The 23,775-nt window shown below is 67.9% G+C and overlaps 3 protein-coding genes across 4 annotated transcripts; all 3 read right to left on the reverse strand.

The window, feature by feature from the left end:
• Nucleotides 1-129: 129 nt before the first annotated feature.
• PEA15 (proliferation and apoptosis adaptor protein 15) lies at nt 130-5,748 on the reverse strand. The gene is made up of 4 exons (XM_052795873.1): nt 5,668-5,748; nt 2,673-2,846; nt 1,683-1,838; nt 130-1,558 (listed from the first exon to the last, which is right to left on the reverse strand). Exons 2-4 carry the CDS (start codon nt 2,842-2,844, stop codon nt 1,494-1,496), a joined length of 393 nt encoding a protein of 130 aa, XP_052651833.1. The 5' UTR covers nt 2,845-2,846; nt 5,668-5,748; the 3' UTR covers nt 130-1,493.
• Nucleotides 5,749-6,460: 712 nt separating this feature from the next.
• CASQ1 (calsequestrin 1) lies at nt 6,461-10,943 on the reverse strand. The gene is given in 11 exon segments (XM_052795849.1): nt 6,461-6,679; nt 6,941-7,015; nt 7,112-7,345; nt 7,470-7,515; nt 8,409-8,539; nt 8,621-8,694; nt 9,043-9,154; nt 9,381-9,481; nt 9,803-9,887; nt 10,703-10,897; nt 10,899-10,943. Coding segments are annotated over 11 exon segments (1,254 nt in total). The 3' UTR covers nt 6,461-6,523.
• Nucleotides 10,944-12,792: 1,849 nt separating this feature from the next.
• On the reverse strand, nt 12,793-23,134 carry LOC128145561 (sodium/potassium-transporting ATPase subunit alpha-2). 2 transcript variants are annotated; one of them, XM_052795839.1, is made up of 23 exons: nt 23,016-23,134; nt 20,881-20,985; nt 20,733-20,792; nt 20,230-20,433; nt 19,720-19,833; nt 19,491-19,625; nt 19,003-19,120; nt 18,643-18,911; nt 18,265-18,463; nt 17,918-18,027; nt 17,667-17,801; nt 17,392-17,581; nt 16,657-16,832; nt 16,441-16,577; nt 16,223-16,373; nt 15,690-15,858; nt 15,452-15,606; nt 15,254-15,377; nt 14,652-14,797; nt 14,005-14,135; nt 13,813-13,914; nt 13,643-13,734; nt 12,793-13,017 (listed from the first exon to the last, which is right to left on the reverse strand). In XM_052795839.1, the coding sequence occupies exons 1-23, from the start codon at nt 23,025-23,027 to the stop codon at nt 12,989-12,991; spliced, it is 3,063 nt and encodes a 1,020-aa protein (XP_052651799.1). In that variant the 5' UTR covers nt 23,028-23,134; the 3' UTR covers nt 12,793-12,988. The 2 variants fall into 2 exon arrangements, with proteins under 2 accessions (XP_052651799.1, XP_052651798.1); XM_052795838.1 differs by lacking the exon at nt 23,016-23,134 and adding an exon at nt 21,077-21,172.
• Between the last annotated feature and the right edge of the window lie 641 nt (nt 23,135-23,775).

Here is a 23,775-nt window from a genome sequence, read left to right on the forward strand (position 1 = left end):
CCAAGCCTGTTTCTGGCCCCAGGGCCAACGTCTCCCTGAGCCCTCCCTTCTAGAGGGGTGTATTTTGCCTCTTTTTGGCTGTGTTTTCACCCAAACACCCCCCTCACAGAGCCACGCGACCCTCCAGAGCAGCTTTCATCTCCATCTGTTTATGAGAGATCTGTACACAGTCAGCACGGTCGGGGGGGTGAAGTGGGATTAGGCGGGTAGAGGGAGCAGGGAGGGCCCCCCCTGGGGGCTGGGGGACATTAGTGTGTCACCTGTCCCCATGTCCCCCTCCCAGGATCTCACCAGGAGGGTGTGGGGGGGGTCCCAAACAGTCATTTTGCAACAAAAGACACAGTTTTGGGGGGAAAATGAATGTGGTCCCTGTCCTGGACACAATAAATAGGGGAGGGGGGGACACACAGGGTGGGGACACAAGAGCTGGCGGCCGCACACAGGCGCACTGCGGGTTTTAGCTTTTATTAAATAAAATATATTAACATATACTCTCTCCAGTCCCCCCCCTTGCTAGCCCCCCACCCAGGTTAGTAGCTAGAGCTGTACCCCAAAGACACCCTCCTCCCCACGTACACACTAATGGGGGCTGTGCCTGTTTTCCCAGTCCAGTACCCCCTCCCTCCCAGTATGGCATTGGGGGAGGCTGGAAGGATTTCCCCCTCCCCCCTGCCAAATCTGGCTGGCTGGTTTGAGGGGGGCTGCCAGTTCTGTGCCGCCCCCCCCCCCCAGCCAAAGTGGGAGTTTAGGGGTGTCCTTCCACTGGAGATTTCCCCAATGCCCAGGGAGGGTCTGGGGTGTTGAGGGGGGTCTGGGGTCCCCCCCTTGAACATCACCACCCTGCACAGGGGCTCCCACTGCCTTGCCCCCCCCATGTCACCTCCTCATCCCCCCACCCACTGCAGCCCCTGGGGGTGGGACACAACAGATATGCCCCTACCCTCCCTGTGGGGCTGAGGCCTGACAAACTCACACCATCCTCCAGCCTGCCTGGGGGGAGTCAATAAAGACACCCCCCCACTGCTCAGCCCTGCTGCTCGCCTCCCTCCCGACGTGCCCTATCCTTCATCCCTGCACCCCCTCCGTGACGCTTACTTGGGTCCCTGTCCCCAGCCCTGTCTGTCCCCTCCTCGGCACTGGGGTAGGCGGTGGTCCTGGTGCCTGTCACCCCCCCCAAGCCACAACTTGGACTGGAGGGGGGGGGGTCCCTGTTTCTGCTGTCCCCCCTTCCAGTGAGGGCTTGGGGGGGGGGTCCCTGGGAATAGCAAAGCGCCCCCCCCCCAAACACACGCACACCCACACGTGCACGCACACACAGAGCCGCCCCGGCCCCGGGCCCCGACGTGGGGGGGGAGGGCATTAAGACTTTGTTAGTGACCGTGCTGGCCCCCCCCCGCCTGCCCGTGCCCTGGGGCCGGAGAGGTGGCAGGGGGACACGGGGGGGGGGGGCCACAGCCTTCCTCCTCCTTTTCCTCCTCCTCCTCACCCCCCCCTCAGGCTTTCTTGGGTGGGGGTGCCAGTTTGATGATCTCCTCTTCAGAGGGCTGCCGGATGATGTCTGCCAAGACATGGGGGGGGTCAGTGGGGCCTCTCCCTGTATCCCCCCCCAGCTAGAGGGACCCTGTCCCTGCCCTGGGGATGGGGGGGGGGGTCCCTGTCCAGGGGCAAGGGGGGTGGCTCACCCTTGTACTTCTTGGCACTGGGGATGCGGGTGAGCTTGGTGTCCACCTCGTCCTCCTCAGAGATCTTGAGGACCTGGGTGCGGTACTGCACCACCATGGTCAGCAGGTCCGGGCGACGCGAGATCTCGAAGATGTGCTCGATGTACGACAGGTTGTCTACGGGGACGGGGACACGTGCTGGGCCACCAGTGCTGCATTGCCAAGGGTGCCCGAGGACAGGGACAGGGGATGGTGATGGGTACCACAGCAGGGGATGGGGAGAGGGCAGGGAGAGACTGGGACAGGGGACAGGAGACGGGGACAGGGGATGGGAGCTGGGGACAGGGAGCAGGCAGGGATGGGGAGCAGGACAGGGGACAGCAGTCCCAAGGGACAGGGACTGGGATGGGCACTGGAAGAGGGGACAAAGGACAGGAACAAGGGCTGGGATGGGGATCAGTGCACATGGCAGGGTCCAGGGTGGGGACTGGGGCAGGGGACAGGGACAGGGACCAAGGCAGGGGATAGGGACAGGGATGGGGACTGAGGCAGCGGACAGGAGCAGGGCCAGCAGCAGGTGACAGAGATGAGGAGCAGGGACAGGGACTGGAACCAGGAGAGGGGACAGGGATGGGGGAAGGGGCCAGGGTGGGGACCCAGGGGACAGGGACAGGCACAGGGATGGGGACCAGACAGGGAAGAGGGGAGGGCCAGGGCCGGGGAGTCATGGACTGGGATGGGGATCCGGAGAGGGGACAGGGATGGGACCAGACCCCAGGGGACAGGTGACAGGGCCAGGGATCAGGAGAGGGGACACGGATCGGGGCAGGGGCCAGGGACCAGGGACCAGGACAGGGATCAGGGGACCAGGATGGGGACCACGAAAGGAGACAGGGGACCTGGTTGGGGACCAGACCAGGAGGCAGACCGGGATAAGGGCAGTGGCCAGGGCTGGGGAACAGGGGACGGACAGGAACAGGGGCCAGGGCCACCCGGGAGGGGGGGTCTCACCTCTGTCCAGCTTGCTGTGCTTCTCAAGGAAGGCGAACCAGTGGTGGCTGGTGGCGATGGCCTCGCTCTCCTCGCTGGGGATGTCCTCCTTGCAGGCCGACTTCAGCTGCTCCAGGTCCTCGGCCGTGATGTTCTGGGCCAGCTCCTCCAGCAGGCTGCGGTACTCGGCCATGGCTGGGCAACACCTGCGTCATGAGCCGCCCGGCCTCAGCTGCTGCCCCCACTCCACGTCCCCGCCCCGGTCCCCCCCTCCACGCCGTGGCGCCAGCCGGGCTCCGCTGGCCCGTGACTCATGTGACGCTCACGGGATGTGACAGGGACGGGGATGGGGGGGGGCGGCGGGACCTGCGGGTGCGGGCGGCGGCTGCTCCACTGTGGCCTCGCACACGAGCCCTGGCCTTGCACAGCCCCCCCCCCTTGCACAGTGCTGCTTGCACACACCCCCTGGCTTTGCAGTGACACCCCCCCCTCTTTGCACAAGCCCTCTGCCCTTGCACAGGGCACCCCCATTGCATGGTCTGACCCCCCCCCGGCACGGCACAGCTCCCCCCCCCCCCCGCACACTCACCACATCCCCCCCCACCTTTGCAGTGGCTCTGGGCACCCTGGCGTGGGGGGGTGCCGGGTCGGGGGGACCAAGGGCACCCCCAGCCCCAGTGCCAGGTCCGGGTGGGTATGGGGGGTGGTCGGGTCTGGGAGGGGGGGTGTCACACCCTGTCCTCCATCTGCTGTTGCGCCTCGGTCGCCATGGCAACCGCTGCAACCCACCCCAGGGATGCGGTTGCCGTGGCGATCACAGCACTCGGCTGCACCGTGTGTCTCCTGGGTGGCGGCACCCGTGGTTGCTGGTGGGGAGGATGGGGCGGGGAAGGGGACGGGGACCCGGGCACCCCATGCGGGCCACACAGACACGGGGGGGGGACGACACAGGACACACGGACACAGACACGCCGCTACCTACCGCGCTGCTCACCCCCGGCACGTGCACGCATGTGCAGCCCCCCGCGCCCCCCCGCACACGTACACTCGTGCCTACACCCGTAAACATCCCCCCCCACAGACACCTGCACACACAGACACCCACCCGCACCCCGCACCCGCGCGCACCCACACACTCACACTCACACACTCACACGCACACGCTCCCGCGTGCCCCCCCCCCGCGCACACACGCGTGTCCCAGCCGTGTCCGGCCCCTTTAAGGCAGCCGATGACTCAGCCCTTGGCCCGGACGCCCGGGTCCTTCCGGGCGGGGGGTGTGTGGGGGTGGGGACCCCCCCCACGCCGTGGCAGTCTGCCCGTTTCCCAGGCCCGGCGGGTCCGGCCCGGACGCCTGGGTCCCCCCGCGCCACCCCCCTCCGCGGCCCCGGGGGGTGAAATGCCCAGGACCCCCCACCCCCCCCCCCCGCGGGACCCCCCCTCATTCACGCTTCCCATGCAAAGCGCCTCATGAATATGCACGAGGGGCGTGGCCCCACGGGGGCCCATTCACAAGGGCGGGCGGGCGGGGGGCGGCGGCGGGGGGGGGAGCGCCTAATCCCGCCGCGGGGGGGGGGGGGGGGCAGGACATGGCGGGGGGGGGGCAGGACACGGGTGGGCCGGTTCCTTCCCGCCTTTGTCTCTCCCGCTCCGGCCAGGTGCGGGGGGGTGGGGTGGGGGGGCTTCTCCAATCACTGTGTGTCCCCCCGTGATTTTGGGGTGGGTGGCGATAGCGGGAAGGGGAGGAGGGCCCCCCCCCGCAGCCCGGGGGACAAGAGGCCTTTGTGCCGCGGGGAGCAGCGCAGCGCTGGTCCGACCGGGGCCGCCCCCACCCCCCCCAGCCCCCCCCTGGAAACCGAGTCACGGCTCGGCCCCACCGACAGCGCCCTGTGGGCATCGTCCTGCTGCGTGGGCACTGGCGCCATCCTGCACCGGGGGGGGCCCACCCGTGACGGGGGGTCCCGCCCTGCCCACGGCCGGAGCAGCATCCCCCGGGGCCGCACATCCCACATCTGGGGCACATCTGGAGGCGCCCCGCCCCGTGCCTCAATTTCCCCACGCGGGGCCGTGCAAAAGCTCCGTGGGCCGAAGCACGGGGCGGGGGGGTGGGTGGGTGGGTGGAGATGAGTCGTGGCCCCCCCCAGCCCTCCCCGTCCTGGGGCCGCGGGGCGGAAGAGGCGGCTCCGCTGCCACCACGGCCCAGTTTGGCCCCAGTTGGGCCCAGCCCGGCCCTGGGGCGCGTGACCTCCTCACGCGCCCCTTTCCACTCGTGTTCCCCAGGAATCCGGCCACACGCAAACCCCCCTCCCCCCGCAAAGGCACCCACCCGCGGCGGGGGGGACGACACCCTGCCCCGGCGGAATGGGTGGCATCCTGGTACTCCGCTGGTACTGAGCAGCACTGGGAGGACTGGGTGACACGGTGGGGAGGGGGCATGGGTGGGGGGCCCCCTTGTCCCGCGGGGACCGGGTGGCATCCACGGGGGGATGGGGGACACGCCGAGTCTCGGCTTGGGGGGGACGGACCCCATGTCCCGCGTGGACCGGGTGGGGACCGGGTGGCACCGCGTGGACCAGCGGGCCCGGCGCCCCCCCCCACCGCGGGTCACGGGTTCGGGTCCCGTCCCCCCCCCCCCCCCAGTGGAGCGAAAGGGGAAGTGGAAGGGGTAGGCGGGAGCCGGGGAGGGGCACCGGGAGAGTGTGGGGGGGTCCTGGCACCGCCGGTAACACCGGGGCCGTTAACTCCTTCCTGGCCGCGGTGGGATGTGCCGGAGGGGGGGCATCATGGGGGGGGGGGCACTGCCCTTTATGGGGGGGGTATCTACTACCGGGGGGGGATGTCTAGTACCCGGGGGGGGTCTACTACCGCGGGCCCCTGCCCGGATGAGGGGAACGGGATCGGGACCGGGACCGGGACCGGATGGAGGCGGCGGCCACCGCCTCCATCCGGTCCCGGTCCCGGTCCCGGTCCCGATGGTCGGTCGGAGCCTCCGGTCCCCGCGCAGCCCCGCACTTACCGGCCGGCTGGGGCGGTGGCGGTGCCGGTGCGGCCGCTCGGTGTCTCGGTGCTGCCGCTCTGAGCAGCGCGGGGGGGCGTGTGGGGGGGAGGCGGGGCGGGGCTTATCGGGGCGGGGCTGAGTGGGTGGGGTTTGGTTGGGCAGGGTGGGGGGAGGTCGGAGGAGCCGCCCCGCCCTACGAGGACCGTGAGTAGGTGGGGGCTGGCGCGGGCATCCGTGGGGGGCACCCACGCACCGTCTCGTGGGGAGGCGTCCCCAGTGACCCCCCTCATCCCTTTGGAGCATGTCCTGTCCCCCTCCAGGGACCCCCAGCCGCCACCCCAGGAAAGAGCCACGTCAGGGGACACCCACGAGTGTCCAAGTCCCCCATAGGTGTCACTGTCCCCCCCAGGAAACCCCAGGGCAAGTCGTCCCCCCCGGGGTGTTGTACGGGGATCTCACAGGGGGATCTCACAGGGGGATCTCACAGGGGGGGATCTCCCCGGGGGGGGTTGGGCACGAGGGATCCCCTGCATGGGGAGGGGGCTCAAGCAGGGGGATCCTGCATGGGGATTTGCATGGAGCAGGGGGGGTTGCACAGGGAGATCCCCTGGGAGCTGCCACCGGGATCTCACGTTGGGGGGCGGGGTGCTGGGGGGGGTCTTTTTGGGGCTGATCCCTTGGGATGCTGCGCGGTGGATTGTGCATGGGGAGTTGGGGGGGTGACAAGGGGCAATCAGTCTCACACGAGGGATCTTGCTGGTGCCTGGAGCCCCTCCAGCCCTCCTGTCCCCCTGCCGGTGACACAGCCTGGTTCTTTGGGTACTTTAATGGCTCGCTCAGGGACAGGGACGGGTACAGAGGCCCAGCACAAGGCCTAGTTGTCATCGTCATCATCATCATCATCGTCATCATCCTTGTCGTCGTCGTCGGTGTTGATCTCGCCTGCCAGCACGTCCTCGATCCACTCCTCCAGCTCTGCGGGGCTGGGCAGGTCGTCCTCGTCTGCCATCTCCAGCCACACGCTGTTGGCCTGGGGATGCCGGTGGGGGGGACGTGGGATGGGCAGGGATGGGGTGGGGGGGCACACGCCGTGGGAGGCGGCACGCGGTTACATGGGGGAGGGAGGCGGGGGACCCCCAGGGGGACGGGACAGGCTGGGACCCCAGCTCCCAGGGGCTGCCTTTGAGGCCCACCAGTGTGATGAGCCCATCAGGACTCAGCCCCCAAGGCTGGCTGACATGAGGGGGGGGCCATGCCATGGGTCCCGGGACACACACACGCACACACTCACGTCGGTGACGTTGACCACCCCAATCTGGGGACGGGACAGGTCAATGTTGAAGGTCTTCTCCCAGTAAGAGATGAGCTAGGGGGGGCACACAGGGGTCAGCCCTCCCAGGCCTGCCCTACAGCACGGGGGGGGTTCGTAGTGGGGTGTGTGTGTCCCGGGGGGGATCACTACCAGCGGGAAATCCTCAGGGTTGATCCAGAGGATGCTGAGGTCAGGGTTGTCCATGTTGTCCCGGGCCACATCCTTCAGGATCTCCAGGAACTCGAACCCATTTGGGGTGGGTATGGGGGTGAGGGGTGCCAGGACCTGCCCTGGACCCCCTGGCCCCCCCTCCTGGCTCCCTCCCTCACCCGGATCATCCTCCTCTGCGAAGGCCACAATGTGAATCCCGTCCATGTCATCCTCCTGGGGGGGACATGGGCCGGTGTCACCAGCAGGGGGGTGGGCACTCCAGTGGGTGGGGGGCTCTCCAGGGGGGCAGGGAAGGTGACGGGGGCAGGACCCCCCATCCCTCTCTCCCTGCACTCACCCAGGTCTCGTACATGTTCTCGGGTTTGAGTTTCCGCAGAGTGGCCCTGCGAGATGGAGGGGGGGGTGAGGGTCACCCCCAAACCAGCCCTAACCCAGAGCCACTGCCTCCCCCCCGGCCTCTGCTGTGCAGCTGGGGGGGCTGCGCGGATAGGGGTGCAGTGGCTGGGGGTGGGGTGCAGGACAGCCAGGCTGGCTCTGGAGGGGTGGGGGGTCACAGGGCCGGGGCTGAGCCCCCCGACACCGCTGGCACCTCGGGGGGGCCATGGAGGGTCCCCCCCATCTCCCCATCTCCCACGGGATTGAGGCCGTGGCGGGGGGGCGGGTTGATCCGGGTGGGGGGATTAAGGCTGCAGGAACATCCCAGCAGCACCCGGGCCTTAACCCTGCCCTGCCTGCCCTGACGGGACCCCCAACCCTGGCCCCAGGAGGGGCTCAGCTGCCCCACGGCCCACCGACACCTCACCCCAGAGGCAGGCTCAGCACCCACCCCCCCCGCCTGATGAGGCCTCGCAAACTCGCATCACCCCAGGGGCCACTGCCAGCAAAGTGGTGTCGGGGGAAGGGGGGCTGCCAGGGTGGAGGGAGAGGGTTCGGGCCTCAATGCACGCTGGGGGGGGGCCCCCACCTGGCCTCCCTCGCCCTGGGAATCCCCCATCCCCGAGGCTGCGGCTGCACTGGCAGTCACCTCCCCATGGCAACCTGTCCCCATGGCAACCACCTCCCATGGCAACGGTCTACCTTGGCAACCACCTCCCTTGGCAACCACATCCCCATGGCAACCATCGCTCCGTGGCAACCACCTCCTCATGACACCCACTTCCCATGGCAACCACATCCCCACGGCAACCATCTCTCCACGGCAACCATCTCCCCATGGTCCCCCCAGCAGCCCCCACGGGGGAAACTGAGGCAGGGCTGGGGGTGGCCGGGCCCCCACCGCTTGTGCTCCTCCACGAAGGCCATGATCTCCTCCTTGCTGTTGGGCCAGTCGGGGATGGTCAGTGGCTCCTCCATGAAGGGCTCGTAGAAGTCGATCTCGTTCAGCTTCAGGGTGAGCTTCTTGGCTGCCTGTGGCAGGGTTGGGGTCCCTGAGCCACCCATGGGTGCTGGCAGAGGGTGACCCTGCCCCACCGGGACCCTCGCTCCTACCTTGCTGTCAAAGGTGGCGAAGAAGGGGGTGTAGGGGTGAAACTCCTCTGCCGCCTCCTCAAAGGCCTCGAAGTCTGGGGGAGCAGGGATGGGTCCTGGCGCTGGCACCAGGTACTGACACCGGGTACCAGCCCCACGGCCCTGCACCGGGAGCCAGCACTGGCACCCCCAGCCCAGATCCATCCTGGTGGCTTTGGGTCCAGAAGGGCCCCCCCAAACCCACGGTCCCCAACATGGCCAGGGTTGTCTGGATCAGTCCCTGGAGCCCTCCACAAGGGACGGATGGAGGAATGGATGGACGGAGGGAGGGATAAGCAAATGGATGGCTGGAAGAGTGCCCTGGGGGCTGGGACCAGGGCTGTGGCTGGGTTGTGGGGGGGGACAGGGGAGGACACAGGGGGGGCTGCCCCAGCCCCACGTACGCTCTGAGTCCTTGTTCTTGAAGTAGCTGATGAGTTTGGGGTCATCCTCGATGTTCTCGAAGGCCTGGAGCTCATGGTCACCCTCAATGAACTCCACCAGGTCTTCCAGCACCTGGGGGGGGTTTGGGGGCAGCACCGGGGTCCCCAGAGACTCCCCCAGGTCAGGGACAGCTGGGGTGGGGAGGGTCAGGATGCCCAGGTCCTCCCCCAACCACACAAAGGAAGGGTTGGGGGCCCAGACTCCTGGGTTCCCTCCTGGGATATTGGGGGGGAGGGCAGCAGTTGAAGGGGGGGTCCCACACGCCTGGGTCCCCCCCGGGGGGGGGGGGGGCTCTCACATCCAGCAGGAACTCCACCAGCGTGTCTGCTGCCAGCTCCCCGTCATAGTCGATCAACTCATACTCCTTGAACACATAGATGCTGTCCTCCTCTGTCAGGCCTGGGGGGGGGGGGGGGGGGGGTAGCTGGGGTGCTGGAGGGGGGGTGTCCCTGTGCCAGATTTGGGGGTCTGGGAGGGGTCCCTGTGCCTGGCTGGGGATACAGGGGAATCCCTCTCCCAGATGGGGCGGGGGGGGCTTCTGGGGGTCCCTGTCTCAGGCTGGAGGATACAGGGGTCCCTGTGCCAGGTTTGGGGGTCCAGGGGGTTCCCAGTGCCTGGTTGGGGGGGATGCAGGGGGGACACCTGTGCCAAGTAGGGGGATCTGGGGGGGTTGCTGTGCTTGAGAAGTCCCGGGGGGAGGCAGGGAGGGGTCACCCTTACCCAGCTTTTTGGCCACAGTTGCATCTTTCTCAGAGTCGACGAGGCCGAAGCCCACTCCCTTGTCCTCCAGCACCTGGGCTGCCAGCTGGGGGGACACCGCGCTGGGGGGCACCTGCCACCAGGCCTGTCCATCCCCCCCCAGCCAAGGGTCCCCAGCCCAGCTGTGCCTCCCCTCCATCCCTCCATCCATTCACACCCCCCCCCCGCCCCATGCTGGGGGTCCCAGCGGGTGCCAGCTCTTGGGGACGGGTCCCCCCCAGCAGCTGGTGTCCCCACAGATGGTGATGCTGGCAGTGGGCTGGGCTCTATTCTGGGTGCAGGGGGGCCCTGCTGGCCCATGGCACATGTATGGAGAGGGCAAAGATGGGGAGGGGTGTCCCCAGCCCTGTCAACCCCAGCCCCTGTCCCCTCCCAGTGAGGCTGTTCTGCCCCCGACTGGCCCCCAGGGACCTCCCACCCTGGGTGCTGGTGCCTGTCCCTCCCCAGTGTCTCCCGGTCCTTACAGTGTGCCCAGTGCCACATGGGTGCTGGTGCCCCAGTGCCAGTGTGTGTCCCACCAGCATCCCCTGGTCCCCAGTGCTGGTGCCCATTGCACCACTGTCCCCTGATCCCACCAGTGCCCCCTGATCCCCACCAATACTCCCAGTGCCACACAGGTGATGGTGCCCCAGTGCCAGTGCCTCTCCCACCAGCATCCCCTGGTCCCCACCAGTGTCCCCAGTACCATATGGGTGTAGCTGCCCATCGCACCGGTGTCCCTGGTCCCCACCAGTGTCCCCAGTGCCACACAGGTGCCAGTACCCCAGCACCGGTGCCTGTCCCACCAGCATCCCCTGGTCTCTATAGTGTCCCCAGTGCCATGTGGGGTCCCCTGCCTCCTGTGCCCCGCCTCGTGCCCACCTCCAGGATGAGCTCCTCCATCTCGCTGTGGCGCTGGGCCGCCGGGTCACCCTGGCTGGGGCGGTGGTGGAGCAGGGCCAGCACCGGGAACCGCTTCAGCATCGCCTTGTAGTTCTTCAGGGTGATGGGCAGCACCCGGTCCAGCCCGTCGTATGTGGGGAAGTCCAGGCCGTCCCCTGCCCCCCCCTGCCCCCCCGGCCCCCAGCACCAGCAGTGCCAGCACCCATCCCCAGACCCCCATTGCCCGCCAGGCAGACCCACGGACGGGGACGGATGGGTGGGTGGATGGGACAGACGGGCAGATACAGACCTGCAGGGAGGGACGGACAGAGGGACAGATGGGGATGGGACCCACGGACAGATGGACTCACAGACGAGCAGGGATGGACACACTGCCAGGGAATGGAGAGACAGACAGACAGCCCCTGGGCTGGACAACAGCCAGATGGGGACAGACAGACAGAGCCTTGGGGACAGACAGATGATGCCTTTGCGTCTGGGGATGGAAAGACAGACAGAGCCCAGCTGGGACTAACAGCCCCAGCACAGGGGACGGACACGCAGCCCCTTCCTGGCCCCAGAGGGGACAGAGAGACACGGCCCCTGGGGTGGGGGGGGACACGGACAGACACGGCCCCTTTCGGCCTCACCAGGAGGGGACAGACGGACACAGCCGGGGACACACAGACACATGGCCCCTTCCCAGCCCCAAAGGGGCCGAAGGCACAAAGCGGGGGACAGTAGCACCCCGACCCCCCCTGCATTCCCTGTCCCCCCACCACTGCACGGGGGGGGGCTCAGGGCACGGGGTCCAGCCGGGGGGGGGCTCAGCCCCATCCCCTCCCGCCTCGCTGGCCCTGCTCCAGCTCCATATTAAGCAATGAAAGAGGAGCCGGCGGGAGGGAGCTGGGGGGGGGAGCGGGGGGCTAAAAATAAGGAGCCGAGCCTGGGGTCACCAGCGCCGGGCCCCAGGGACGCCACAGGGACGGGGGCTGGTCCTAGTGGGTGCTGGGGACCCTTGGGTGGCCACTCTCCTCCCCAGCCCCCAGAGTCCCTGGCTGGGGAGAGGGACAGGGACAGGGACATACTAGAGCTGGCCCTGAGGGCACCAGGGTGGGGGACAGGGTACCCCCCATCCCACCCCCCAGCACTGAGCACCCCTGCCCTAGGACACAGCTCTGGGTTGGAGCCGATGGAGACCCCCCAGCCCCACAGCCACCAGCTGCCCGGCTCCGTCAGGATAGGGGGACACATGGTATTTTGTCACCTCTGTACCCCTCGGATCGGATGACCACCTGCTCTGCTGATCACTGAGAAGTGGATCCCCCCAGGCTGGGGGGGACCGGATCCCCCATGGCCACCCCCCAGGGCTGGGCAGGGGGCTTCTCCTCCCAAGCCAAGAAGCCATGGGAGCCAGGACCCCCATTCGCAGGGAGATGGGGTGCCCGGGACCCCCATGCCAAAGGCTGTGGGTGCCCAGGACCACTATTCTCAGGGCTGTGGGTGCCCAGCACCCCTGTGTGCAGGGAATTGGGGTGCTCAGGACCCCCATGTTGGGGTTATGGGGTGCCTGGGACCCTCACACACAGGTGCCAGAGGGTGCAAGGAGGGGGTGTTGTCTCTCCCCCCCCCCAACCCCCCTCCGTCCCCAGCACCGGTTTCAGGTGTCTGTGACTCGGATCCTCCTTATTTTTAATCCCAGGTGACACCAAAACCCCGTTGGCGAAACCCGAGCGGGGCCAGACCCTATGCCCCGCCCCCCCCGCGCCAATGCTGACTCAGCAGGGCCGGGGCACCCCCAAGCCCCCCGCGGGATGGGGACCCAGGTGTCCGGGTGGGTGCGGAATGTGCCAGGGCCTTGCACCACATGGGGGGCACGGGGGGGGGGGGGCATGAAGGCACATGGAGGGGCATGGAGGCGACATGGGGGGGCATCAGCTAACAAGGGAGGGATGTGGGGAACTGGGGGACACAGAGAAAGGGGCGGGCAAGCAGGCTCTATCCCTCCGCCTGTGCCCCCCATCCTGCCCCCCCCGGTCTCTCTGTCCACCCCCCCACTGCACTCCCTGCAGCACAGACGAGGGCACAAAGGGGTTAAACTCTTTTATTGCTCTGAAGGTGTGTGGGGGTCTGGGTGCCCCACGGGGGGAGCAGAGGATGCCCCGCCCCTGCACTCCTGGGTCCCCCCGGGCCGGGGGGGTCCCATGCCCGGCAGCGCCAGTCCCCGGGGTTAGTACAGGGGTGGAGGGTTGGGATGAGGGGGGGCCAGGGGGCCCACACAGACGTCTAGTAGTAGGTCTCCTTCTCCACCCAGCCTGCAAGGGGGCAGGCATTGAGGGGGGGGTCAGATGCGGGTCCCCCCCACCCCCTGCATGTGCCCCAGACCCTGTGGGTGTCCCCCCATCCCTTGGGTGCTCCCCATCCCTCTTGGGTGTCCCCCACCTCTCCTGGGTATCTCCTTCTCCCATGGGGGCTCCCCACTTCCCTGGGTCCCCCCCAACCCCCCCTGGGTGCTCCCCATGCATCTTGGGTGCCCCCCCCACTTCCCTAGGTCCCCCCCAACCCCTATGGATGCCCCCACCCACCCCTGGTATCCCCTAAGACCTCCTCCCCTGGTGCCCCCCCAAATCCTTTGGGGGCATGTGCCAGCCCTGAGGGTGGTTTTGGGGGCAGCATTTGCTTTGGGGGGCAGTGGGGGGACAGGGGAGCAAGATGGGGGGGCTAAAGGGACTGTGCCACTCAGGGCAGGGGACAGTAGCCACTTGAGGGGGTCAGTGAGGACTTTGGGGTGCTCAAAAAGGGGGGATTTGGGGGGCAGAGCCCATACTGGGGGTTTTTGGGGGACTGTGCCCCAAATGGGGAGAAAGCAGTGACGACCTTGGGGGGGCAATAGCCATGGGGGGTTTTGGGGGGGGCCGCGCAATTGGGGGTCTCACTCACCACCGGGGTAGCGGCGCAGGATGAGCTTGCGCACTTCGTCGTAGGCGAAGATGAGGAGGCTGTAGGGGAAGGCGCAGAACCACCAAGTGACCCTGGGGGGGAGCAGCGTTAGTGGGAGGGCACCCATGGGGGGGGGGGGGGGCAGGGCCAGGGTGCCCCCCCCCACTCACTTGAGGGGGTACATGCGCAGGGCCACCCCCATGCCGGGGCAGTAGGAGAGAAATGCTGCCAGCGCCGTTTCTTCCAGCAGCCCGAAGATCAGGATCTTGTTCCTGCAGGACAGCGGTATGGGTGTAAGGCACGGGGTGGGGGGGCTGGGGAAAAGCACCCATGGGTGCTGGGGGTAGGGGGGGGATACTCACTTCATGCCTTGCTGGAAGACAGAGTTGCGGCGGGTCTTGCAGATAATGAGGTCGGCCCATTGCACCACCACAATGCTGGCGAAGAAGGCGGTGTGGCAGGTGAACTCCACCACCTTGCGCTGCTCATAGGTCTGGGGGGGGGGGGGGGCACGGCCTCAGCGCACACCTGCGTGTCCCCCCCTTCGCACGCTCACACATGGGAGGGCACACACGAGCACGCGCCACGCAGGGGCAGGTGCATGAGCAAGTGTGCGAGGGGATGAGCAGAAGGATGAGTGTGGGACGGTGTGTGCAAACACACTCACGTGGGTGTGCACACGCATGCAAGGGCTTTGCACAAGCACAGGCATGCGAGGGCACACTCGCCTAGGCACGTGTGAGCACACGCACATGAGCACAGCTGTGCAAAGACAGGTGCACAAACAGGCGTGCGAGGGGATGTGCAGAAGGACAGGGCTGTGAGGGCACGTGCAAACACAGCAACGCACACGTGTGTACACACACTCGTGCAAAGCCTTTGCACGAGCTGAGGGGTGGGTTTGTGCATGCACAGCCACGGGTGGGCGAGGGCACATGTCTGTAAGCACAGGCAGACCAGAGCTGTGTGAAGGCGGTCACACAAGCGGGCATGCGAGGAGCTCACTCACCCACTCCTGGCCATAGGAGTCCTCCAGGTCATTGGTGGAGCGGTCATCCCAGGCCAGGCGGATGCCCACCAGCGTGCCGGGCAGGAAGCCATTCTCAGCCAGGATCACGAAGTAGGTGAAGAAACCGCCCAGTGCCTGGATCATCCCTGGGGGAGCGGCACCCCAGGATCAGGGATCAGCACCCCCGGGATCAGGGAGCGGCACCCGGGGATCAGCACCCCAAGGGCCGCTGGGGTGTGGGGTCAGGTCTTGGCTAATCATTGCACAGCCCGATGCTACTCGCTGTCCTGGTGTCACTGGTGGGTGCTCCACTAGCACCAGTGGGTGCCCCAGAGTCACATGGGCTCCAGACGCCAGCTGGGGGAACATCACTTGGTATCACCAGTGGGTCCTGGCGTGCCTTTGATATCTTGAGTGAGTGCTCTGGGGTCACTAGTTGGTGCCCCGGTCTCACACAGTGGCCATGGTGCCAGCTGGGGGGGATGTCCCCAGTATCTCTAGTGGGTGCCCGGTGTCACTGGTGGGTCCTGGGGTGCCACCAGTGCTGGTGGCCCCCGTTGCCCCTGTTACCGTCTGGGGAGGCCGGTGCGCCCGCCCCTCACCGATCTGCCCGTAGGCCATGCTGATGAGCCGCTCGTTCACCAGCTTGTCCGTTCGGGGGTTCCTGGGCTGGCGCTTCATGATGTCACTCTCGGCTGCCTCATATGCCAGGGAGATGGCGGGGACCTGGGTGGTGGGGTGATCCGTCACCCCCTGTCACCCCCGTCCCCCCCATCACCCCTTGTCCCTCCCATCCTCACCATGTCAGTGCCCAGGTCAATGCAGAGGATGGTGACAGTGCCCAGGGGCAGGGGGATGTTGGCGATGATGAAGAGGAGGAAGGGGGTGATCTCAGGGATGTTGCTGGTCAGGGTGTAGGCAATGGACTTCTTCAGGTTGTCAAAGATCAGGCGCCCTGTGGGGATGGTGGGCGGTGGGTGATAGGGGTGGCAGGCATCCGGCCAGGGGGAGGAGCGCCATGGAGGGGCCTGCACCAACCTTCTTCCACGCCGGTGACAATGGAGGCGAAGTTGTCATCGAGGAGGATCATGTCGGCCGCCTGCTTGGAGACATCGGAGCCAGCGATGCCCATGGCGATGCCGATGTCAGCCTTCTTCAGTGCCGGGGAGTCGTTCACCCCGTCCCCTGTCACTGCCACTATGGCACCCTGGGGACACAGGAGTCAGGCACTGTGGGGCAGAGGGACGGGGCACGGGAGGGCATGGGGATGGAGGTATCGTGGGGCACAGGATGGGGACACAGAGGGGCACAGTGATAGCGGCACCATGGTGCATGGGGACTGGGACATCAAGGGGCACAGGGACAGCAGGGTAGCTTGGGGTAGAGGGAAAGGGGCACGGGGACAGGGACAAGGTGGAGAACGGGGACAGGGCACTGCAGGGCACCAGGACAGGGACACCACAGGGCTGGGGGCACCACGGGGCACAGAGACAAGGGCACCGTGAAGCACGGGGATGGGGACATCATGGGGCATGGGGACAGGGGCAGCAGGGTACACACGGACAGGGCACCTGGCGCTGGCAGCCCTCCACGATGATGAGCTTCTGCTGGGGGGACGTGCGGGCGAAGACGATCTCGGTGTGGTTCTTGAGGATCTCGTCCAGCTGCTCCGAGGTCATGTCCTTCAGGTCGGAGCCGTGTACCACACAAGCCTTCGCCTCCCTGCCACACCGCAGCCTCAGCGGAGGCTGCCGGACCACCCAGGACCACCCCTGACACCGGCACCTACCGGGGGTTGACCTGGCTGACGGGGATGTTGAGACGGGCAGCGATGTCCTCCACCGTCTCGTTGCCCTCCGAGATGATGCCCACCCCCTTGGCAATGGCCTTGGCTGTGATGGGGTGGTCCCCCGTCACCATGATCACCTTGGGGACACACACACACAGAGGGGTGACCCATGCTCGGGGGGGGGGATCAAGGGGCTCATGGCGAGGGGGGTCTCACCTTGATGCCGGCGCTGCGGCACTTGCCGACGGCGTCGGGGACAGCGGCACGGGGGGGGTCAATCATGGACATCAGCCCCACGAAGCAGAGGTTGCTGGTGGGGAAGTTGACCTCGTCGGCGTCAAACCTGAACCCGCGGGGGAACTTGTCCGGGGACAGGTAGAGGTGACAGAAACCTGGTGGGCACCGGCGGGTGACAGGGTGTGGGCACCCACGGGCACCCCCTTCCCTCGCCCGGTACTCCTTGTCCCCCCCGGTGCCCCCTTTGACCCCACATCCCTTGTGTCCCCCATGTTCCCCCAGTGCTCATGCACCCCATCCCCTTGAGCAGTGCCCCCCGTGCCTCCCTGCCCACCGTCTCCCCTGTGTCCCCATGGTCCTCCCCCTCCATCCTCCACATACGTGTGTTCCCTTGCCCCCCATGTGCCCCATCGCCCCTGTGTCCCCAAGTTCTATCACCCCACGCCCATGTCCCCATGCCCCTGCCATGTCCTCCATGTCCCTCTGCATTCCCCTGTCCCCATGTCCCTTTGCCCCCACACCCTTCATATCCCCCTGCCACCATGTCCTCCATGCCCCCCACCTCCCCCCACCCCGTGTCCCCCATACCCCCCATCAACCCACTGCATGCCCCCACGTCCCTACACCCCATGCCCACCACGCACTTGTGGCCCCATGCGCCCGTCCCTGCCCCATCCCCTGAGCCCCCCCACCCCCCCATGCCCCCGTCCTCACCCAGGACACGTTCACCCAGCCCCCCCAGCTCCAGGTAGGCATTCTGGAAGGCCTCCCGCATCTCCTGGTCCAGCGGCACCTCCTGGCCCTGCAGCAGGATGCGGGAGCAGCGGTCCAGGATGCGCTCGGGGGCCCCCTTCATCACCAGCAGGTACCCCTGGGGGTCCTCCTCCCGCTCGTGGATGGAGAGCTGTGGGCACAGCGGGCACGCTGGCACCAGGCAGCACTGACCGACCACCCCAGGGGTCAGTGCCACCGCCACCGGCCTGGCAGACCTGGTACTTGTTGGTGGAGTTGAAGGGGATCTCGGTGACTTTGGGGTTCTTGTCCCGCATCTTTTCGACGGAGCCACAGGAGAGCTGGATGCACTTCAGCAGCGCCGACTCCGAGGCGTCACCCGCCGTGTCCCGCTGCCGTGGGGAAGGGTGCTGAGGGTGACGCTGGCAGCACAGGGGGCACCGGGGACGGCATTGCCCTGTCTGTCAGTAGGATTCGGAGGGGCTCTGGGGGGTTGTCATCCACCTACCTTGGAAATGGAGATGTTTTCCTGGCCCGGCTTGAAGACGGCACGGTTGCAGAGCCCAGCGATGCGGGCCAGTGCTGCCCAGGTGGGCGAGCGCTTGTCGAATGTGGCACCTGGGGGACACCTGACCCCATCAGTTGCATTGGGGCCCCCCCATCTTCTCTGGGGACTCCTCCCACGCTCCCAGAGGTCCTCTAGTGTGCCCTGAGGGCCCAGGGAAGGGGGTGCCCGGGGGATGGGGTGCCAGGGCAGTGACATCTGGGTGCAGGGGCAAGAAAGGGGGTGCTCCTGCAGTTGGGGTGCCAAGGGGTCAGGGTGCTCAGGGAGGGGTCAGAGTGCCAGCCACCCACCGGACTGGTCCTCGGTGGTGTCGGCCTCATGGATCTGGTTGTCGAACCACATGTGGGCAACGGTCATGCGATTCTGCGTGAGGGTCCCCGTCTTGTCGGAGCAGATGGTGGAGGTGGAGCCCAGCGTCTCCACTGCCTCCAGGTTCTTCACCAGGCAGTTCTTGCGTGCCATCCTCTTGGCTGTCAGCGTCAGGCACACCTGGGGGGGGCACCACGGGGCTCAGAGGGCACCCATGGGTGTCAGCAAGCACCAGGCACTGGACATTGCTGGGTGCACCAGGGCCAGCCCAGCAGAACCAGTGCCCACCACCTCCCTCCCAGTAGAACCAGAGCCCCCCTTGCACCATGCCAGTCCTCTGCTCCCCCAATGGCCCTTACGGTGACAGTGGCTAGCAGCCCCTCAGGAACGTTGGCCACGATGATGCCGATGAGGAAGATGACGGCCTCCAGCCAGGTGTAGCCCAGGATGAGGGAGAGGATGAAGAAGGAGAGGCCGAGGAAGACAGCGACACCAGTAATGAGGCGGATGAAATGCTCGATCTCCATGGCGATGGGTGTGCGCCCCACCTCCAGCCCCGAGGCCAGTGAGGCGATGCGCCCCATCACCGTCCGGTCCCCCGTGGAGATCACGATGCCACGAGCGGTGCCTGGCAGGATGGGGAGGGTGTTGCAGCCACGGGGGGGCACCGGGGACCCCCCACCTCTCCCCTATGCAGGCAGAGACACCCAGGGACCCACCTTCCACGCAGTTGGTGGAGAAGAAGCAGATGTTGCGGGTTTCCAGTGGGTTCTCGTGGGTGAACTCGGGTGAGCGGGTCTGCGGCTCTGACTCCCCCGTCAGCGATGAGTTGTCCACCTGGCGCCATGGGCACAGGTGGGTGCCGGCGGGCACCAGGCACCACCAGGCTTGGCTGGACTCGGGCCAGCCCTGCTGTTGCCATGCCAGCCCTGGTGCCCACCCCGTGCCCTCCATGGTGCCCACCCTATATAAATCATGGCACCTGAACCATACTGGTCTCAGCGCCCACATCGTGCTGGTCCCCGTGTCCACCTCATGCCAACCATGATACCTGAACCATGCCATCCCTGATGCCCACCCCATGCCACCCCTGGTGCCCATCCCGTATCACCACTGCTGCCCACCTGATACTAGTCCCGTTGCCCAAACCATGCTAGTCCTGGAGCCCACCCCATGCCAGCCCCAGTGCCCACCGGTGCCCGCTCACCTTGCAGCCGTGGGAGGAGATGATGCGCATGTCAGCAGGCACCCGGTCCCCCCCCTTCACCTCCACCAGGTCACCCACCACCACGTTCTCTGCGTTGATCTGGATCTTCTCACCCTCGCGGATCACCAGCGCTTGCTGCCAGAGTGCAGGGCACCCTGAGGGACGCCCAGGCACCCCCACCCCACCCGGGACACCTATGCCAAGCCGGGTGCCCACCCGGGGATCCTACCTGGGGCACCATGTTCTTGAAGGAGTCCATGATCTTGGAGCTTTTGGCCTCTTGGTAGTAGGAGAAGCAGCCGGTGACAATGACGACGGCGGCCAGCACCACCCCCAGGTACAGCTGGGACCCAGGTGGCACCTCAGCACCCGCCACCCCAGGGTGCAGGGTGGGATCCCCTGGGTGTCCCCCAGCGTGGGGAGCTAGGGAGGGGACCCCCGTGCCAGCCTGGCCCATTTGCCCCCCACATCCAGACCCCCCCAAGAGCTGGCACATGGTGGCAATGGGCACATACCCTTGCCCATCCTGCCCCTGAGCCCCCCAGGGTGCCCGTGCCCCCTCCAATGCTTGTGCACCCCAGCGTGCCTGTGCCCCTGCAATGTCTGTGCCCCCTGCGATGCCTGTGCACTCCAGGGTGCTCATGAACCCCACGATGCCTGTGCCCCCTGAGATGCTCAGGGACCCCACAATGCCCGTGTGTGTCCCCCACGATGCCAGTGGCCCCCGGGGTGCCCTCACATTGTCATTGGAGGGCTCATCCTCCATGGCAGCCTGGATGCCGTAGGCCAGGAAGCAGAGGATGGCCCCGATCCAGAGGAGGATGGAGAAGCCCCCGAAGAGCTGCCGGCAGAACTTGACCCACTCGGGGGTGGTGGGGGGGGGCGTCAGGGCGTTGGGGCCGTCCTGCACCAGGATCTCAGCCGCCCGCGCGTTGGTCAGGCCCTGTGGGGTGGGCACACGCTGCCACCGGACCCCCGGGGACAGGAAGGGACAGGGGGTATGGCCAGGGGTAACTCATGGGGACAGGGTGCCGGGAGGGGACAGGGGACATGGCTGGGTGTCACCCATGGGGACAGGGATGCAGGGTGCCAGGAGGGGATGGAGGGCACGGCCAGGAGCCACCCATGGGGACAGGAGGGATACGGGATGCTGCGAGGTGACAGGGGGCACGGCTGGGTGTCACCCACAGGGGGGGATGATGCTGGAGATGGCACTGAGGGTGGGATGTGGGGACATCTCACCCGGGACAGGTCCACCTGGTACTTCCTGCCCAGCTCATCCAGGGACAGCTTGTGGTCGTCCTGCCGGGCACACATCACCCACGTCACCCCAGCTGAGGTGGCATGGTCAGTCGTCTCGGCTGTCGTCCCCCCCCGGCCCCCTCCTCACCAAGTTGACCTCCTTCTTCAGCTCATCCAGCTCCTTCTCCTTCTGCTTCCTCTTGCCGCCCCCATTTTCGGAGGTGGTGGCAGCAGGCGAGTACTCCCGGCCGGCCTGTGGGCGCAGGACCCCGTGGGCACGCTGGCACCACTGGCGCAGCTGGCACCGCCAGCGGCACGGCCCTCGCCGTGGGCATGGGCATTACCATGGGCATGGATGTCACCGCCAGCATGGGGGTCACCGTGGCCACAGGCATCATCGAGGGTACGGGGCGTCACCGTGGGCACGGGGGGGACTGCAGGTACCAGTGGCAGCATGGGCATGGGGGGCACCACAGACGGGAGGGTGAAGTGTCCCAGGTTGGGGGGGTGCCATGGGTGGGGGTGGCAGCAAGGGTGGGGGTGGCACTGTGGCCATGAAGGTGTCACTGTGGCCTTGGGGGGGGGGGTGTCACTGTGGTCACAAGGGCAACCCCAGGGCCATGGGGGTGTCACGGGGGTGGCACTGTGGTCATGGGGGTGGCACTGTCCCTGGGGCTGTAGGGTTGCATCACTGTGGTCGTGGGGGTGTCCCCAGGGCCTTTGGGGGGGTCACTGTGGCCAAGGGGGTCCCCACAAGCTGGGGAGAGGAACACACCACCAACACTAAGGGCGTCACGGAGACGCAGGGGTGCCACTGCAGGCAGGGGACAGGCAGCCCTGCCTGCTCTCCTTGTGAGGGGGGTGACATGGCCGCCCCAGACCCCCCTGCTGCCAGCAGCAGGGGGTCCCCAGGGCTGGCAGGGCCCGGTGGCACGTCCGTGGTGGCTCTGCCTGCCGGGCTGGAGGTTGGCAGGAGCAGGCAGGAGCAGGCAGGGGCCGGGGGGGCGGCGGGTGCCCCAGCGTGGGGCCGGGGGGGCCGATGCGGTCATGGAAAACAGCCCTGGTGCCAAGAACAACGGCCGGGAACTGAGGGGTCGTGTTACCGTGGGGACGGGGACACGGGGGGCACCCACACCCACCCCACGGGGCACCCCCAGGTGGGCGGCGCTCCGCTGCCTGCCCCCCCCAGACACTGGGGGCCCCAGCCCCCCATGCGGGGACACTTTGGCTTTGCACGGGTGGAGGGGGTCCCCACTTGAAGGGGCACCCCAGGGTTTGGGGGGGGGGGGATGGCAGGAGGGTGGCACAGGGTGGGGGTGGTGGGTGTCCTCAGCATTTCCCTAGGGACAGACTGCCAGGAGGGACAGCCGTGGGGGGCACCCATGGGGAGACATCCACGGGGGGAACACCCCCTGTCCCAAATCTTCCGGGGTCCCCCCACCTTTGCGTGGGTGCCCAGGGGCCGGGGGGTCCCAGCGTAGGGGTGGGTCCCGGCCATGCCAGGCGGGACGGGGGGAGCCCGGCGGGACAGGGGGTGCCGGGCAAGGCGCCAGCCCTGGCTCAGGGCCCCCCTGCGGCCGTTGCCACGGCACCGGGGACCCTGGCGCTGAGCAGCCGGGGCCACGCGCACGGGGCCACGGGCACGGGTGGGGGACGGACACGGGGAGAGGGGTGTTCCTCCACGGGGGCACCCTGGTTCCGTGCCTCAGTTTCCCCACCGTGGGGAACCCTTCCCCCCCCCCCCCCCGCATTCCTTCCCCGAAGTGGGGGGGGACCCAGGCCTTTGGGCAGCTGCCCACCCGTGCCGGGGGTCACTCGGGGATGGGTGGCAGTGGGACCCCGAGGGGGAGAGTATGTGGGGGGCAGTGGCACCGAGGTGGGGGGAGGGTGGCAGTGGGCCCCTGGGGATGGCGGCGTGGGGCGTGGGGGCTGCGGGCTGCAGGACGCCCGTGGGTGGGTGCTGGTGCTGGGGGCAGGGCCGATGGGGAGAGAGCCCACGGGTGGCAGCGGGTGGGTGTCCCGCGCGTGTGGGTGCCCCCGGGGTGGGTGGCAGCTGGCGGCGGGTGGGTGATGTGGGTGCCCCGCGTGGGCGGGTGCCGGCTGGCGGCGGGTGGGTGTCCCGCGTGGGTGGGTGCCAGGGTCAGGTGCCTGGTGGCAGCAGGCGGGTGCCTGCAGGGGTGGGCGCTCCGGGGGGTGGGGTGGGCGTGGGGGTGCCCCGCGTGGGGGGGTGCCCCGCGTGGGCGGGTGGCGGGGCAGCGGGCGCCCCGGGCCGCCCCTACTCACCCCTCTGCCCATGGCGCTGCCGTCGCTGCTCTCGGCCCGGGGCACTCGGGGGCGGCGGCAGCGGCGGCGGCCGAGAAAAACCCTCCCGGGCCCCGCCCGGCCCGGCCCCCCCCCCGCCCCCGCCCCCGGCCGGGCCTGCCCCCCTCCCCAGCCCCCCTCCCGGCCGGCCCCGGACCCCTTCCGGACCCCCTCTCCTGTTCCCCCCGTTATGTGGGGCACTGCCCCTCTTCCTGCCGCTCCCCCCCCGGGCCGTGCTGGGGGTCTCCGGGCCCCTCCCGGTTTCAGCCTCCCCCCCCTCCGGAGGCGGCCGTGGGACCCAGGCATCCGGGGCGGTGGGGGGTCCCGGCCGAGCGCTGAGAACCCAGGTGTCCGGGCCAGGGGGTGCCCCCTCCTGACCCCCCCCCCCCCCCCGCTGAGGGGTGGCAAGACACCCCGGCGTCTGGGCCCCCCACGCTGACCCCACCGCTTGGGGTGGGGGGGGGCAGGGGCTGCCCAGATGCCTGGGTCCCTCCCTGCAGCCCCCCCCAGAGCAGGGGGTGACACCAGGGGGGCAGTTTGGGGGGCGGGGGGGCTGGTCTCCACCCCAGCGTGTCCCCAGTTCTCCCAGTGTGCTGCTGCCCCGGCCGGGGACGCTGGTGCCACCGGGCAGCAACCGGGAACATGGGGACAGCTAAAATTAGCCAGGGAAAGGCCACGGCCTGGGGACGGCAGTGCTGGGGGGGGGGGTTGCTGCGCCCAGAGACAACTGTGCCCAGGGCCA

Source organism: Harpia harpyja, chromosome 9 (assembly GCF_026419915.1).
Source record: "Harpia harpyja isolate bHarHar1 chromosome 9, bHarHar1 primary haplotype, whole genome shotgun sequence".
In the NCBI taxonomy this organism is placed as follows: Eukaryota; Metazoa; Chordata; class Aves; order Accipitriformes; family Accipitridae; genus Harpia; species Harpia harpyja.

Excerpts from the sequence above, each read along its gene's own strand:
- LOC128145561 (XM_052795838.1), bottom strand. The coding sequence starts at position 21,130 with ATGATGCCTGTGGCCACGGTGACCCCCATGCTGGCGGTGACATCCATG. Across the intron at positions 15,607-15,689 it reads TGTCACCGGCGTGGAAGAAG|GGCGCCTGATCTTTGACAAC; the intron begins GTTGGTGCAGGC and ends CCATCCCCACAG. Across the intron at positions 13,018-13,642 it reads CCTGCGCCGCTACCCCGGTG|GCTGGGTGGAGAAGGAGACC; the intron begins GTGAGTGAGACC and ends GCCCCCTTGCAG.
- PEA15 (XM_052795873.1), bottom strand. The coding sequence starts at position 2,844 with ATGGCCGAGTACCGCAGCCTGCTGGAGGAGCTGGCCCAGAACATCACG. Across the intron at positions 1,839-2,672 it reads GCACAGCAAGCTGGACAGAG|ACAACCTGTCGTACATCGAG; the intron begins GTGAGACCCCCC and ends CCGTCCCCGTAG. Across the intron at positions 1,559-1,682 it reads CAGTGCCAAGAAGTACAAGG|ACATCATCCGGCAGCCCTCT; the intron begins GTGAGCCACCCC and ends ATGTCTTGGCAG.